Consider the following 16715-nt stretch of genomic DNA (forward strand, 5'->3'; position numbering starts at 1 on the left):
GACAGAATACAGAATTGTCCCGCACCACCCATTCATCATTTCTCTATTTGGGGTATACTTCAAACATGCATGTGTGGCTTTAGTGTGAGTCATTTTTTATATTAATTGTGAACCTTCCTGGTGATGTAGCTATTACATTTTCAGACAAAGCCTTGAATGGAAGGAGTTGGTGAGATCAGCTACCTTCTTTTTCCAGAGAAAGAGATAAAGGCTAAATAAGTGTCTAAGTATCAGTTAGCTTATTTTTGTTACCTACTACACCTAAGGTAATGCAAAGCCTTCGGTAAAGATGAGGATATCAGGATATGGAGTCAGCTTCCTTCCTGGGAAATATTATTCCTTTAAAGTTGCTATGATATTAGGGCTGGGCCCTCTGTTCTATGAACAGGCACAGTCTATATTTCAGTGTCATGCCTCAGAGAAAATGGTCCAGAGAATGAGGGTGTGTGGTGGGTGTGTGACCACCAATTTGGCCCCTTGTACTTGAAGAGCACCTGAACTTTTCCTTTTGATCTCTGAGTATTTGACAGATAGGCCTAGCCAACAACCCATTCAAGAGTGAACACAATTATCTGGGTCTTTTTATTTCCTGTCTTTGGTTCTGGTTGGTCATTCCTTTGTGTGTAATAGCTGAATCTGAGGAATTTAATAACTTATATGCAGTTTCTGAAGCTGTCTATGTATGTCCAGGACTGACTGGATATTAAAAAGATAGTCTAAAAAAGTTCTCCTTCTGGTTGTATTGGAATCAAGTTGGTCAATTTCTAGAAAGTTTCGACTAGACTGTTGAGATATAAGGCAAAATTTGTCTCCCCTTTCTTGAGTTACTTCTCTGATCTTGTCAAAAATAACACCTTTCTCAATACATCTTTGCATTTGTGTAATAAGGTTTCATAGAACTATGATTATGGTTCTCTACTGGGTTGTTTTATTTACAATTAATGAGTTTGTGATATTGCAGGTTCTGTTCACTGTGAAGACAGGCATAAGGATTTAAATAACTCATCTACATGTTTTTTTTTTTGTTTCTTCCAAATTTTCTGTTACCCTATCCCAGTTAGGGATACAATGAAGTAGTATGCAAACTCATAAGCTAAAGATAAGGTCTGTAAGTTGCTGATAAATCAAGATGAGTCATTAGAGACAAGTCTGTGCATCTCCTTGCATTATTTGAGGTCTTTGTAAAATAGACATGGGCTTGGCTTGCTCATGTTTTCTGGTACTACCCTTAAGTAGAATAGTGTAACCCTTGGAAAGGATTGTATTTATAAGAGTCTCCTTTCTCAGGATGACTTGTAATACTGAGTTGCCTTTTGTTTGGTAACTTTGGGCAAATGGGATAATACTGAGGTTGTATAGCTCTGCAGTTTGGAGAGATATTCCACAAGAGTTTTGTTATCTACTGATTCTCATTTGAAAATGGGGTTTGCACAGTTACAGATATCATCTAAAATATCATGTACTTTTATATTTTGTGTTTTTCTTGTATTTATTCAGCTGCATCTGTGTCAGTCATTCTTGTTATCCAGGCAGGTGTCTGGGAAGATGAAAGGAAAAAGCAAAGAAACAGAGAAGTGAAAATTTGTGGTACACACATTAATGCAGTTGATGCAGGAAAATCTAGGGATGCAATGGCATTGTGAAACTTATGTAATCAAACAGTAATAACCATATTGTTTAGAGTGGCTGCTATTATTGTTTTGACTAGTCACTTGACAGTTGGATTTTGGTATTCTTGTGGATAACTGTGTTGGAAACAGTCTCATGAAAATTTAGAAAAATTCACCCTCAGGACATAAATCTTATTTTGTAACATATATCTCACTAGTTTAACATCAACTAGTAGCAGCAGCTGGCCCCCAACCTTAAGTCTTGTGTTAGCAACCTCTGCAGAGTCAAATACTGTTCCTTGTCCTGACATAAATCCAGCTTGAAAAGAGGCAGGTCAGGGAATGAATGTCCAGACACATACTTGACCCTCAAAATGAGGGAAGTATAGCTGTAGAAAGAAAAGAGAAATGTCAAAGGTTGTAGTTGGTTCTCTTATGGTGTGAACAAATCTGTCTATAGCTTTTAAGACAAAAGGAAGGAACAGTAGTTCATTAGCTTTTCTTTTTAAAGACAAAAGTAGACTTCAGAGGCATTTCATGTTTTTCTCCTTGTTGGCTCTGCCAAATTTTATAGGCACAAATTAGAGTTTCCAAGTGTACCTGTTAAAGTTTTCCTTCCTTGTGTTCCTTAAGAATTAATTGTATACAGATAAGTAAATAGTTACAGGAAAAAAGATAGGTTATTAAAGAAGAAAAACAAGGAATTGTTTCAGAGCTGGACAAAACTGAAGAGAGGGAGGGAGGGAGAGAGGGAGGGAGGGAGGGAAGGAGGGAGGGAGGGAGGGAGACAGAGAGAGAGAGAGAGAGAGAGAGAGAGAGAGAGAGAGAGAAACAGAGAGATCCTATAATTTTTTCTGTTTTTTTCAATATTTTACATTTCTCTTTAGGGTGATTTTTTACAGGCAGCCAAAATATAGGAAGGTTTTCAATCTTCTGTTGATATCACTTTCTTTCACATGTTACTTTCTGCAATGTCAACTTCTTATTTTCTATTCTTTCATTTACTACAAAGAGCAAAGAGGATTACAATATTAATCTAAATAGCATTTTAGTCATAATATAGAGAACAAGTGTAATCTTGAATCTGTCTAATAAATTCATCATTTACTGCAAAAACATGCAGAGAAAAGATACTAACAAATACATATGTGCAAGATGGTTATTTTATATCTCATCAAAAAGACACATGCCTTTAAATTTTAAATTAAAAATTTAAGTTATATTCATTTAGATATAAGTAGTATTCATATTAAATAATTTTTTAAATAGTACATTTGAGCTCTTCACATGATCAAGTCAATTTTTATTTCAAGGTTTTAAAATATTTATGACAAAATTTATATATGCATAACCTTTATTCTAATTAGCAAACCATAGCATTAAAAAACAAAATAAATTTTGAGAGATTAATGAGCATTTAAAGACACTTGCTGTTTTGTAGAGGATCTTAATTCAGTTCCAAGCATCTGTGTCAGATGACTCACAGCCATCTGTAAGTACAGTTATGGAGGATTAGACAGTCCTCTTCTGGAACCCCTAGTTATCAACTTACATATCATACACATATACATAAATATATAAAGTTCTATAAAATGACCTTCTATATCTTCAGATATAAAATATTATACAGAATTAGTCAGTTTTAATATGTTGTGAATTTGAAAGCAAATCTTTCATTAAAGTATTTAAATTACTTCTAAATGGAATTCTGCTAATGTTATGAATCAATTTTTGCTTAGACATTTAAATGTTACTATAGTTTCTTATGACAGTACAGATTCTGAAAATAACTACAGAAAATCATTTTTAGCTATTAACATTGATCCTTTATATTTTTGTAACATTGCTTGATAAATCATTAATATTATTATATAAATTGATATTGGTATTAGTGTCTAAATTTATCACATATTCTGAGCTTCATTGGGAAGGAAGGCCTTTCCCTTACTCTAAAACACCATAAAAATAAGAAGCTTTCAAATATTTGTTCATTACTGAGATGTGATTCTGGCCTTGTCCCAGATCCTTGGTCCTTGTGTGCTCCACTAAATTAATTCAGAGGAGATACACCCAACATAATGTAGAGGAATGTAGACAAAATATAGAAGATACAGTCTTCATATATGAAGGCTGGGTTTATTTAAAAATAAACTATGATAAAGAATGTGATCAATGACAAAAGGAAACATTGTGAAAAAATGTTTCATGAAATAAGCTGGCAAAAGTGGGTAGAGTGATCACTACGCCAACCTATGTACTTTGGTAGATTCATTGTTTCATAGTCTTGGAAAAAACAACTTCCTTGAGGATTATTTTCTTATTCAGATGATTAGCAGTCTTATTCTGATTAACTTATGAGGGGACACGAGTATATATCTTTGTTCTTTACAGAAAGGTTCTGTTAAATATTTTATGTTGTTTTAGGCAGTTTAGAATGGCAATTCACGTTGCTTTGACCAAATCATATAAAAGTGTTAATTTCACTATTCAAGAATAAGACCACTACCACAATTTTAAGCCAAATTCGAAGCAAGCTTTCATTATATACTGGCTACGTGTATGGAAACTGGACAAGTCTGTCTCTGCATTTCCAGAAAATGATCCTGATTCACTGTTTATATCACCTTAAATATTTCCTATCGGGTCCAATCAGGGGCAAGTATACATCCCAGCATACCTTCAGCCTATATTCAGTTGGGGCAAGCATAGATCCTGATGTATTTCCTGCCTATGATACTCCTGCCCACATGTGATCAAGCACATCCTGTGTAGATGGATCAAGCAAACATGTTTAAAGGACTGATAAAATATGGCTTGCTATTTCCCATAAATAATAGTCTCCAGCATTTTAGTAACTATTTGTCCTTGAGCAAGAAGCTTGCAGAGACATTTTTGTTTCATGGATCTCTTAGGCATAGTAATTAAAACTTAAAATGCAACTTTGGCTCTCACAAAAAGACAAATAAAAGAGATCTGGGTAATATTAAAAACGATATAAAATAGCCATGCTTCATCAGGAACAAATGTTTTCTCTAATATCCCTCAACAAAGTCCTAGTGCCTGTTTCACCTGATAATTTGATCTTAAAAAATGGAAATTGTTCTGAATTCTCCTTTTTACAGCACAGTTAAAATTCTCTGATTAAATAATTTTAATACTTTCCTCCTTAAAACCATGTCTTATCAGGATTATAGAAGTGGGGGTCTCAGGTTGACTGGCTTTCCAAACTGCCAATTTAGAATATGTAGTAGGAGTACCCTCTTGTTTATCCTGGCTACCAAGTTAGCTTAGTTTCGAAATAACTACATAGAAATTGTATTAATTAAATCACTACTTGTTCCATTAACTCTAGTGACTTATTGGCTAATTCTTATATCTTAATTTAACCCATTTCTATTAATCTGTGCATCACCACATGACAGTGGTTTACCAGGTAAAATTCTCAGTGTCTGTCTCTGGAGGATCCATGGCATCTCTCTTACTCTGCTTTCTTCCTTGCAGAATTCAGTTCTGTCTTCTCTGCCTACTTAAGTTCTGCCCTAACAGGTCAAGGCAGTTTCTTTATTCATTAATCAATATAAGCAACACACAGAGGGAACTTCCACATCACCTACCCTTTTCTGTTTAAACAAAAGAAAGGTTTTAACATGAACATAGTAAAATTACATATAACAGGTATCAAGAAAGAATTACAGTTACAATATTTCTATTTATATTATCTTTTATCATAACTAAGGAAAACTATAACTATCTATTTTTCAACTCCATCAATGACTCCAAAAGGATATAATATTACCTAATTAAACAGGAAGTGCATTGCAAGCAACTTCAAAACTCGACAATTGACAGAGACATCTCGCTGTCTGGACAGTCTCCCAAAGTTCTTCTGTATTGTTGAGTATCCATCTTCAGCATACAGGCACATAATCTTCAACAGACTTTTCCATGAAGCAGGAAATTTGAAATATTGTTCAGTCATTTTCTTCTGTATCCTGCAGAATGTCTCGCAGACTTCATGAAGCAGGAATCCCAAAAGATCCTCTCACCTTTCAGCATGTTTAACAATCATTTCTCTGTGGTTCCTGCATCTCCAGGCAAGAGCAGTTTCTTGCCAAAATGGCTAACCAACTCCATAATTTTGATGCCTCTTTGATGCCCATCTTCCTCTTGAAGTAGATTGGTGCTGCCAGGAGCAGATGTATCTCATTGTCATGAAAGGTTCAAAATTTTTAAAACATTTAAATGTCATATTCTGAAAGATTTGAAGAATACCTAACTAACTAAAATATATCTCTATATATGTAGAAAATCTAACTAATATAACTATAATCTTGACTATTATAGATGATTATCTATTAACCTATATCTCTTAATTATACATTACATTTTGTAATAAACCACACAATCACAATACTTTAAATAAGATCAGAAATATATATATAACAAAATTGACCTTAAATTGTATTAATAAACCAATATTCATACCAATGCAAATTATTCATATCTATATCATATCTTGCTTTAAATGTAAACAAACAAGTATAAACAATATTTGGTAATATGGGCATAGTTTTGTCCATACTACTTTCTGCTGATTGGGAGCACTATTATTACATGGTGTATCCTTTGTGCTCTCTCTACTTAACTCACAATCAAAAATTCAAAAAAAGACAATAATATACATAATCTGGACATCCTGTGAATTTTCCATTTTTATGTGGCTTATTTTTCTTTACTCCTTTCAATCTATGGTTATCTGCACTCTGTCTCTTTAAAGACTTTACCTTTTTAAAGCATTAACTTTTTTATGACTCTCTATACTCCTTTTCTTTTCTCTTTCAAATCTGTGTACATTTATCCAACACTGTGACCCATTTAGAGTTCTTTTATGTCTGAATCTGTCCTATTGTGATTCTGTAATTCTTTACTGTCCAGGAGCACTTCTTAAAATGCTAAGCACTTCTTAAAAACGTAAGCTGTGCCATTAGTAGGAGTTATATGGTACTGTCTGTTTGTCTTCCCAGTCTAAAATTTAATTTGCACTATTACTATGATAAATATGGTAGTTCCTGCTATCTCTGAACAGTCCAGAATGGTGGAACACTTGTGCCTCTGAGCTACTTGTGCCTCTGAGCTGCTCACTCTGCCCCACTTCCAGGCACACACTGAGTCCACGTTGCCATCAAATAAGCCATCACACTTTATTCACAAGCACCATCCAAATGCTCTGTCTCCCTACAAGAGTGAGAGGTTGCAATAGCAGCATAGCCCAGTAAGCTGGCATTTTAAAACTATGTGGCTTTTTTTCTTTTGTTATTGCTGAGTCAGGAAAATCTCTCTTAAAGGAGCTATGACATGCCACCCACAAACAGCAAAAAGCTGTGTTAAACTCTGTATTTTTTTTCTCATTTTTTATTCAAGATTTCTATCTCCTCCCCTTCTATTTTTGTTTTTAAAATTAAGCTATCTCAGGTTTTTAAGTGGATTTAGTCCATCACATTGGCACCAATTGTGGCAAGGAGGAGAGAGGGCTCCACTTGTTATAGGAGGACCCACTTGTTCATCCCGGCCACCCGGCAAGCTTAGCCCTGAAATAACTACACAGAAATTGTATTAATTAAGTCACTGCTTGGCCCATTAGCTCTAGTTTCTTATTACCTAATTCTTACATCTTAATTTAACCCATTTCTATTAATATATCACCTCTTGGCCGTGGCTTACCAGGTAAAATTCCCAGTGTCTGTCTCTGGAGGATCCATGGCATCTCTCTTACTCTGCTTTCTTCCTCCCAGAGTTCAGTTCTGTCTTCTCTACCTACTTAACTTCTGCCCTATCAGTCCAAGGCAGTTTCTTTATTCATTAACCAATACAAGCAACACACAGAAGGTACTTCCATATCAAGAATAAGCTGACTATATTATTTCTTTATATTCATGACATTGGTATGAAGATATCAATGCATTTTAAATACTATGTCATTGTATATTTCACCTAATTGGAAGATTCGTGTTTTTCTTTTCAGCTTTACCATTCACATTTGAGGCCAGTCACCAGTTCCATGAAGTTTTCATCTCTAACTATTTTGGAACCCTGTGAGCTAAGTCTGTGCTCTCAGAGATTTATCATCAAGCAAAAACCTATAAACTGGACTAGACGAAAAGGTAGGCCAGAATATGTAAATCCTTTAAGAAATTTATCAGTTTATCATTTTTTTCAATGGTGCTTTTAGCAATGAAGAATGTTCAAAAAGATTTGATGATTGTCAATGGAAGATTTCAGACATGGTATTTAAATGAGTATCTATGTACACTGGATAGCTATTTATATATCTAAAATGCAAGCACAATTAGCTATTTAAAAGCAGAGATTTATCATCATCTGGAGACATAATCTCTGGTAAGGAAAATAAAGCACTTGGAGTATTCTTTTCACAACATTTGAAGGAAGATGTATGGATTTAGAGAATGTAATATTAACAAGCTCACCCAATCTCAAATCCCATAAATGCATATTCTCCCACATATGATGAGCTTAGCCTATAATGTATGCATACATATAGGTGACCAAATATGTATGGCTATACTATAACAGGTGGAAAGAACAAAAGATGATAATATTAGGTGATAAGGAAGGATGAAATGGTGATAAAGTTAATTGTTTTAAATTTTAACTTTGTCATAGTTTTTTAAGAGATTTTTGGAGGTTTGTTCAAAGCATAAAAATGAAATTTTCAGTGAAAGTATAAAATGAAAAGCAAAACTGCATGACTTCAGAATAACTCTTCTAACTGTATAGAAGTGGATTGATATGTATAAACTTTAGATCTTGGCAGGCGCTTATTTGAGTGGTTACATTAACCTAGCTGTGTGACATCTTTTCTTTGCAAGTTCTTCCCAATAAGGTGTTTTTGTGAAATTAAAAGATCAATGTTAACATAATCATTACTTAAAATTCAATTATTTTTGTAAATACAAGTATAAATATTTGCAAATAATTTCTCAGGGAAATATGTAAGAAATTATTACAATGTTATATATATATATATGATCTATAATATTTTAAAACAAAACCAATAGATTAGCCATAATTATTCATAGAACTTTAATAAAAGACAAATCAACATAATATACCAGATAGTTACCCCAGTGTCACTTAGGATGTAAAATCCCTTTCCCCATAGAAACATAGCAGAAAAAATATGACCCTTTAATTTTATCTCAGGGAAATCAAGAGAATACTTATGACATCTTTTGTGGCAAACATATTTTAGACAGTACACAATTGAACAAAAAGAAATATTCAGAATTATAAACTTTCCCTATTGAGAATTTTCATTTATAAGAATAGCTTTGGGGTTCTTCCCACTTCCCTTGATATTCACTTCAGGTTATTTTCATTTTATACTCTTAAATATCCTATATTAAGAAATTTTGTGACACCATTCGATTTGCTTTTTCTTTTTAAAAAATATCAATTTAATTTTAATTATGTATATATGTATATGTCTGTGTGGGATTATATACACATGGGAGTACATTGGCCCAGGGTTTTAAAAGAGGAACTCAGATACCTTGGAGCTGGAGTTACAGACAATTGTAAGCTGCTGAAATTAGTGCTAGGAATAAAAACTAAGCCATCTGCAAGAGAGTACATGTGCTTAAGCACTGAGGCAATCTCTCAAGCCTCCTGAAAATTCTCAACAAATAAAATTATATAACCAGAACAGAACAAGATCAGAAAATTATTGAATTATTGAATGAATTTTCAATGGATTTTGTTGATACTGAGTAGTTTTTGTGAATAAACATGCACAGGGATATGATTGTTCACTTGGGAAAACATCACTATTAGTGATTTTAAAAGTTATGAGTCTAAATTAAATTATATAGAGGAACATTATATGGAGAAATATGGTTCTTGACGTTGACACAACAGGCAGTAATAACTTATTGTATATAAAAAATATAATAGAGCTAGTGGCCCTAGGAAAAGAATTAAGTCAGGATAGTCTTTATAATCAATTTAAATGGAAGTAGACTAGTTCAGTAATCAGAAGGGTTGTATTGCCTTATGTTTTAACATGAATGAATCTCAACAAGGAATTAAAGTCATATTGGGTCTCCAGGCTATACAACTTCCACAAAATTTCCATATTAGGCAAGTCTATAATTAAAAATATAATTTTTGTTGCCTGAGTGTCATGGTGGAAATGAGAGTTTTTTGCAAGTGAACTCCTGGGATCTATGTGGGGTGATAGAAACATGGGAAAATTGTGTCATACAAAACTCTAAGCTCTAAATTTACTGAAAAACAAAAACAAAACATATTTAATCATGCACATGAACTGTGTGAGTTTTTAGGCTATTGCCCAATAAAAAAATTAAATAAAAATAGGAATCCTAGAAAATGGAACATCCTCTTAGAGATGCTGGTGATTTGCTTTTCTCAAAGAATTACAGGTGCTCAACAGTGTTATTTGGGGTAATGGCAAAAACTAATGCTGAATTAAAAAATAAAGTTTATTTATGGTGAATAAAAATAAAGAAGGCCTTTCTTTGGAATCATTGGTGGCTGTTTCCTCATAATCCTTATACTCTTATCTTTTCCTGTGCTCATATAATAGTTTAATAGATTAATAGATATACTCTATACTTTTTGTCAAACTTTTTTGTAGCTATATGAATTTAACTTTAATATCTTGAGTCCATAAATTAATTTAAAAAAGAATGACATCCTTAAAGTGTTCATTCTCCCCATACAGTAATATGAAAGAAGGCAGCTACAGAAAGTATTTGTGTTTTTGCTGTTGACATTTTATCTGAAATACATCTGGATTGAATCTACTCAAAGACCAACAATGAATTCCAAAACAAATTTTAGTCCACACCAAAATAGTGTTCAAAAAGGAAATCATGATAGCAGTTCATGTTATATAGCTGATATGTCCACAAATGAGGACAATGTCACTGTACACCTGGAGAAAACAAATTATCTGGAAAATTCTGAAGGAACTGCAAAACCATCAAGCACTAATATTACTCAAGCTGAAGAAGTTTCAATACTTACTCAAGTTTTTCAATTACTACTAGAGGAAGAAAATTATTTGATTCAATTTGGTGAGGGTACATTAGCAAAATTCTATACACATATCACAGAAAACACTGGTGTCAACTTAGAAACATCTTTTATCAAAGACCAAGGTCTCTATATAACAGTGTTTGGCAACCCAGAATCTGTCATAAAAGCTAAGAATGCAATTTTTGAATGGTGTCAAAAACAGGGTTTAACTTTAAATCTCATTTCCAAAAAAGAAAATTGCTTTGTTATAGACCAGACTGGAGAAAAAGCACAAGATTTGGAACAAGAAACTGAAATAAATACTCAGATCTTAGGTCCACACAATCAGAGCAACTGTGTGAATAGTGTTAATGCAAAACAGGCAGACTTGAAATCTTTAGATGAAAGTCAACCTATATCTGCAAACAGTAGCAAGGATAATATTCCGCCATCAGAAATAGAGAAAACATTTAATTCCCTGACTGCTGAGCCATACCCTGAAACAAGTGACATTCTCCAAAGAACAGAGGGATATGTCCCCTTTCCACTGGCTAGTGTCGAGGAGACAGATATAGATATTAATGAAAGACAACCACATGTGGATCTGACCAATTATTGTGAAAATGAGATGACTGAGACGATAAATACTGTAACTGAGGATGTGATGATGAACTTTCAAGCCAATTGTACCATAGGTCTCAAAAGAAATTTTCTGGAAGAGATCCTAGAAACAACTGGGGATTCAACAGAGCAATCACCTTCTGAGAGCCTATCAGATTCTATGTCACAACATAGTGAGCCTGAGAGTTCAGAGGAGATATTTAATGAAGTTGATTGCAATGATGATGATTATTTTGTTTCTTCCATCTTTGCCCCTTCTTGGTTACACAGTTTTATTATAGATAAGAAAGGTGAGAATATAGCTGAGATAATAAATAGTGTGCCAAAGGTTCATATATACTTTACAGCTGAAGACAAAATTATGCTCAAAGGACCAATAGATGATGTAAATTATGCTCAAGAAAAATTTGACATCATTGTCAATGACCTACTTAGTAGAATGGAATGTACTGAGATAAATAGTAGCAATAAGTTTCACAAGTTCCTTACAGGGAATAATGGAGAGATCCTAAACAGAATTACAGAGAAAAACCAAGTCTCTATCTCAGTGTTTCCTGAAAATGAAATGAATCATTCGATCCGAATTGAGGGAGAATCTCTGGGTGTCCAACAGGCCAAAAGAGAACTCCTTGAACTCGCTAATAATTTGGAAGAAGAGCACAGCCAGGACATAATCATCAAACACCAATTTCACCACATACTTATTGGACAAAAAGGTGAAAGGGTTCGTGAGATCTGTAAGAAATTCCCTGATGTTATCCTCAATTTTCCACATCCTGCAGAGAAAAGTGATGTTGTCCAGCTGATAGGCCCAAAATATGAGTCTGAAAAATGTGCACAGTATTTGGAGAACATGTTAACAGATATTAAAGGAAATAACTATACTGTAAGCATTCCAATCACAAAAAGGCTTCACAAAAGGATAATTGGAAAAGGAGGTTCACATATAAAAAAAATCTCTGAAACAACCAACACCAAGATTAGTTTCCCACCAGAAAACTGCAACTCAGAAGAGTTTGTCATTACTGGATATCCAGAAAACTGTGAAATTGCACGTAACTGGATTCTTTCAATTCAGCAAGAGATAGCTGATACTGCAGAGGAGGAGATTTCCATTCCTCCTAATCTATACAAATATCTGACTAATCCCAAAGAATGTTTGATCAATTCAGTCATAGAAGAATGTGGGAAAGTTCATCTGCATTTCCCAAAAAACAAGTCTGGCCTACATAAACTCATTATCATGGGCTCTGTTGAAAGTGTTGAAAAGACCAAAACAATGCTTCTGAAACTGGCAGAAGAAGAGCAAGCCAAGAATTACTCTGGGACTGTCCATGTCAAACCACAATATCATCAGTTTCTTTTGAATAAAAAAGGAGGCAATATTTCTAAAGTGTGTGAAGAGACTGGAACATGTGTCATTTTCCCTAATCTTAAGAACAAGGATCAAGAATCCATAAAAATTACAGGAACTGAAGAGGCTGTTAAAGAAGTAAAAAAACGACTAGAAGTTTTAATTAAAGACTTAGAAAATGTGGTGGAGGATTACATAATAGTCAATCGCAAATTTCACCATTATTTTGTTATGCGGAGGAGTCAGCTTTTAAAGGAAATGACAGAGGAGTATGGTGGTGTGGTTATTACATTCTCTTATGCAGGAAAGCATAATACAAAAGTCACACTAAGAGGGGCAAAAGCTTGTGTTGAGGCAGCAAAGAAACACATTCAGGACATTTTTGAGCCTTTGGGCTCCCAAGTTACAACGCGGTATGTTATTCCCCAAAAGTTCCAACCTTTTATCATGGGACCAATATGTTCGCGAATTCAACAAATTGCAAGAGATTATAAAGTTCAAATCAAATTCCCAGACATAGACAAGCCAGTCATCAATATGGACCTAGATATGCAGGAAAAGTGCAAAGAAAAATGGAGAAGGACCCCTAAAGATCTTGTTCCTAATTCCGCAAGAAAAAGTGACACCATATTTATATCAGGCCAAGTGGAAAATTGCAAGGCAGCTACTGAAGCTATTGCATCTCTAATTCCTGCTACTGCTGAAGTCCATGTGCCCTTTCACCTACATCCTTACATCATTGGGCACAAAGGAAGTGGCTTACGTAAGCTCATAAAAGAATTTGAAGTTCATATCCAAATATTACAACCTGGAAGAAATGCTGATATTATATCTATTATGGGCCTTGAAGCAAATGTGGAACAAGCCAAGATGAGGTTACAAAAACGAGTCAAGGCTTTACAAACAGAAATAGAAGATCGGACACTAAGAAATTTTAAGCTAATATTCAATCTAGATCCCAAATATCACTCCAAGATCACTGGTCATAAGGGTTTACTTATTGCTCAGATTTGCACAGAGCATGATGTTACTATCCGTTTTCCAAAAAAAGGAAGTCATGAAATGCAAGACCAAATCACTATTACTGGCTATAAAGAGAACACTCTAGCTGCTCGAGATGCAATAATGAGAGTATTGCATAAGATCGAAAAAACAGTTTCTAAGGAAATCTCACTAAACCAACAGGTTCGTGGCAATATTATTGGATTCCGTGGAAGAACCATCCATAAAATCATGGATCAATACCAAGTAGACATACGTTTACCTCCAAAAGGGTCATATAATCCTAATATCACATTGACTGGGCTCTCTGATAATGTACAAAATGCAATTGAGCATATATTCAATCTTGAAAAGTACTATCTGTCAGCTGACATAAGCCATGGACCTCAGCAGGAGCATAATAAGAGCGTCTCCCTTTGCAATATAGCCATGACACCATCCAAGAATTTTGTAAGAAAATATGTTCCCTGTTATGCTAAAACAACCACAAAGCTCCCAGATGTGGATAATTGTGAACACTTTCCCAGATTAAAGCAACAAATGCCTTCTAAGAGTCATCCTTCAAAATTGTAACAGTGATAATCGAAACAATAAAGTGTTCAAAACTGCTTACCTGAAAATGCTGTCAAATATTTTAACTTAATTTTCTTTCTTGAAAATCCCATGTGTAATTATTGCAAATACATCACTTCTCCACCTCCTTTGCTACCTCCAACTCTACCCATTCTCCCTTATTCTTTCTCAGTTTCATGAACTTTTCTTTAATTATTATTGTTACATATACACAAACATTTACACACATATACACATACAGAGACACAGACAAACACATCCTACCAAGTCCATTTAGGTTTTATTTTGAAAATATATCCCTAAATTAATGAAGCTTCTAGATATAAACATAATTCTCGCACATTTGCCATCAATGAGTCAATGCAGTGCTTAGATCTTTAAAAATATATGAGTAAAGAGGACATACATAGTCTTGTGTGACATTTATAATTACTCAGATCCTGTTGTTTATATTTTTAAATTGCTAATCCCTTCCCTTGCTTATATATTCTCAATTAAATTATTAGAAAGAAAGTACCAAACCATTAAATTTCAGGATCTATTCAGGAATCACTATTCTTTTAACTTTCATTAAGAGAAATCGCCCAGTATAGGAAGGAACCTATATCATTTCATAACTTCTCTGTTTTTTTCTTTTTAGTTTGTATGCTATTTGCATTATTATAACTTTTGTGTAGAGGGCAAATAGTTTTATTTTTGCTCTGTTCTCTGAGTTTCTCATTGTTCAAAAATTAGGAAAGAGAGCTGTGATTTGTGTACATGTATGCTTAGTGTGATGTTATAGTGCCCACACATGAAAAATAGCCTAATGATGAGATTCTTCAATATGATGAATGCTAAAGAATATTGACTTATTATGAATTAATTTTGTTCTCTCCTACCAGTTGAGGGCTTGAAACTTCTATAAGTTTTTGATTATGCAGACACACCTTCCAGAAATATTCCTTGGAGAAAAATGTCAAACCTAAGAAAGGACAGTTTTGATCTTCCTTCCAGATGTTCTTCTAGGTCTGAAAAATTAAAGTAATGATGCCATGTACTATTTTAGTGCTGAATTTCAGTGACAATCATGAACTAATATATTATTTCCACAAATAATTTTTGTCTTTCATTTGAATTCTACCATACTCAGTAGCATACCATACCTTATTTGAATTTAGCTAGAAGCCAAGATAGTTTTCCCAAGAGCGTCTTCAATTCTTTGACTGATCAATGTGGTTCATAAATGCCAGGTCCCAGAGTATCATCTCTGAACCACATCAAACCTAGAGCATAACCTAAGCTTATCTATAAATGCAGTGAATCCATCAAAACTAAATTCCTTGTATATCATTTAGTTGTGTTTGTTCTCACACAGATGTTTATTTCAGGATCATTCCTAGTAAATTTCCTGAATTCAACTTCTCTATTCCACAGTGTGATAGAGCTACAGTTACTATGAGAACTGTTATGAAGTTCATTAAACTATTAGAGAATTTGGTAAGCAAGGTAAATTAAAAGATCATTTCATCAATGTTTAGATCACAAAGAATAAATTACTTTTATCTAAGTTAACAATCTTCCATATATTTGTATATTACCTTTCTAAAAGTATATAAACAAATGCCTATTTTCACATAGATATATCTATTGAATTTTTCTGTTTACCTTGTTCTAACAATTAAAATTAGAGGCTTTCTTTTTAGTTTGAAAATTTTGACACCCTCCTTAGCTTATCATATCAGGTTATCATTTCAAATTCTAGTATGGATAGCAATTTAGGGAGAATGATGCTTAGGTTATGATAATGTGGATTATCAAATGAGATAGGTCATGACACATTTTCTTTGCATTCACAGAGTATATAAGAGTACCTGAAAGAGTACATCAAATCTTCATTCCTAACTATTGCTATATGTTTGACCCTTAGATAGTACTTTATAGCAGTACTGATTGATAGTACTTGTGTCAATGATTACAGACTCTTAATGATTTCAGAAAATACCCTGGTATTTTATCATAAATTAGGGAATTTAGTCATTATTTTAAGTCAATCTGACATCATTGTATCCATTTTTAAAAATGGTTACTACTAACATAGAAAAACATTTCAATCTACTTTGTTGTTCTCATCTTTAATATAAACTTTTCATACCAGAATCAGTAGATAGTAATTTAGATTTTGTCTCTATAATATTAAAATGAGTTACATGTGATTTACTTCAATACTAGCTAAGTATCTTTCTACTATATATTCAATATCTTTTTGGGGCAGAGAGGAATTTATACTCACAGAGAAGCACTAAGAGAAATGTTAATCACTCAGGGTTGTCTCTATAATGGAGGAAAAAAAGCCACATATCTGTGTTCCATCAAGAAAGCTGACATAGATTTTGTTAACAAACTGGTGACCTTTTTGTTATCTGTGAAGGAAGTCCTCACAAACCTTGCCCAAATTCCTCCAGAATGTTCATTCCAGACTTTTCCTTCTTAGAACATTACTCATCCTTAAGGTAGAT

At 33.7% G+C, this 16715-nt stretch overlaps 1 protein-coding gene across 1 annotated transcript; it reads left to right on the forward strand.

Moving 5' to 3' along the window:
- Positions 1-10467: 10467 nt before the first annotated feature.
- Positions 10468-14217, forward strand: LOC119804529 (vigilin-like). Its single transcript, XM_038315920.1, has one exon. The coding sequence runs from the start codon at positions 10468-10470 to the stop codon at positions 14215-14217; it is 3750 nt and encodes a 1249-aa protein (XP_038171848.1).
- Positions 14218-16715: the final 2498 nt, after the last annotated feature.

This window comes from Arvicola amphibius, chromosome X (assembly GCF_903992535.2).
Source record: "Arvicola amphibius chromosome X, mArvAmp1.2, whole genome shotgun sequence".
In the NCBI taxonomy this organism is placed as follows: Eukaryota; Metazoa; Chordata; class Mammalia; order Rodentia; family Cricetidae; genus Arvicola; species Arvicola amphibius.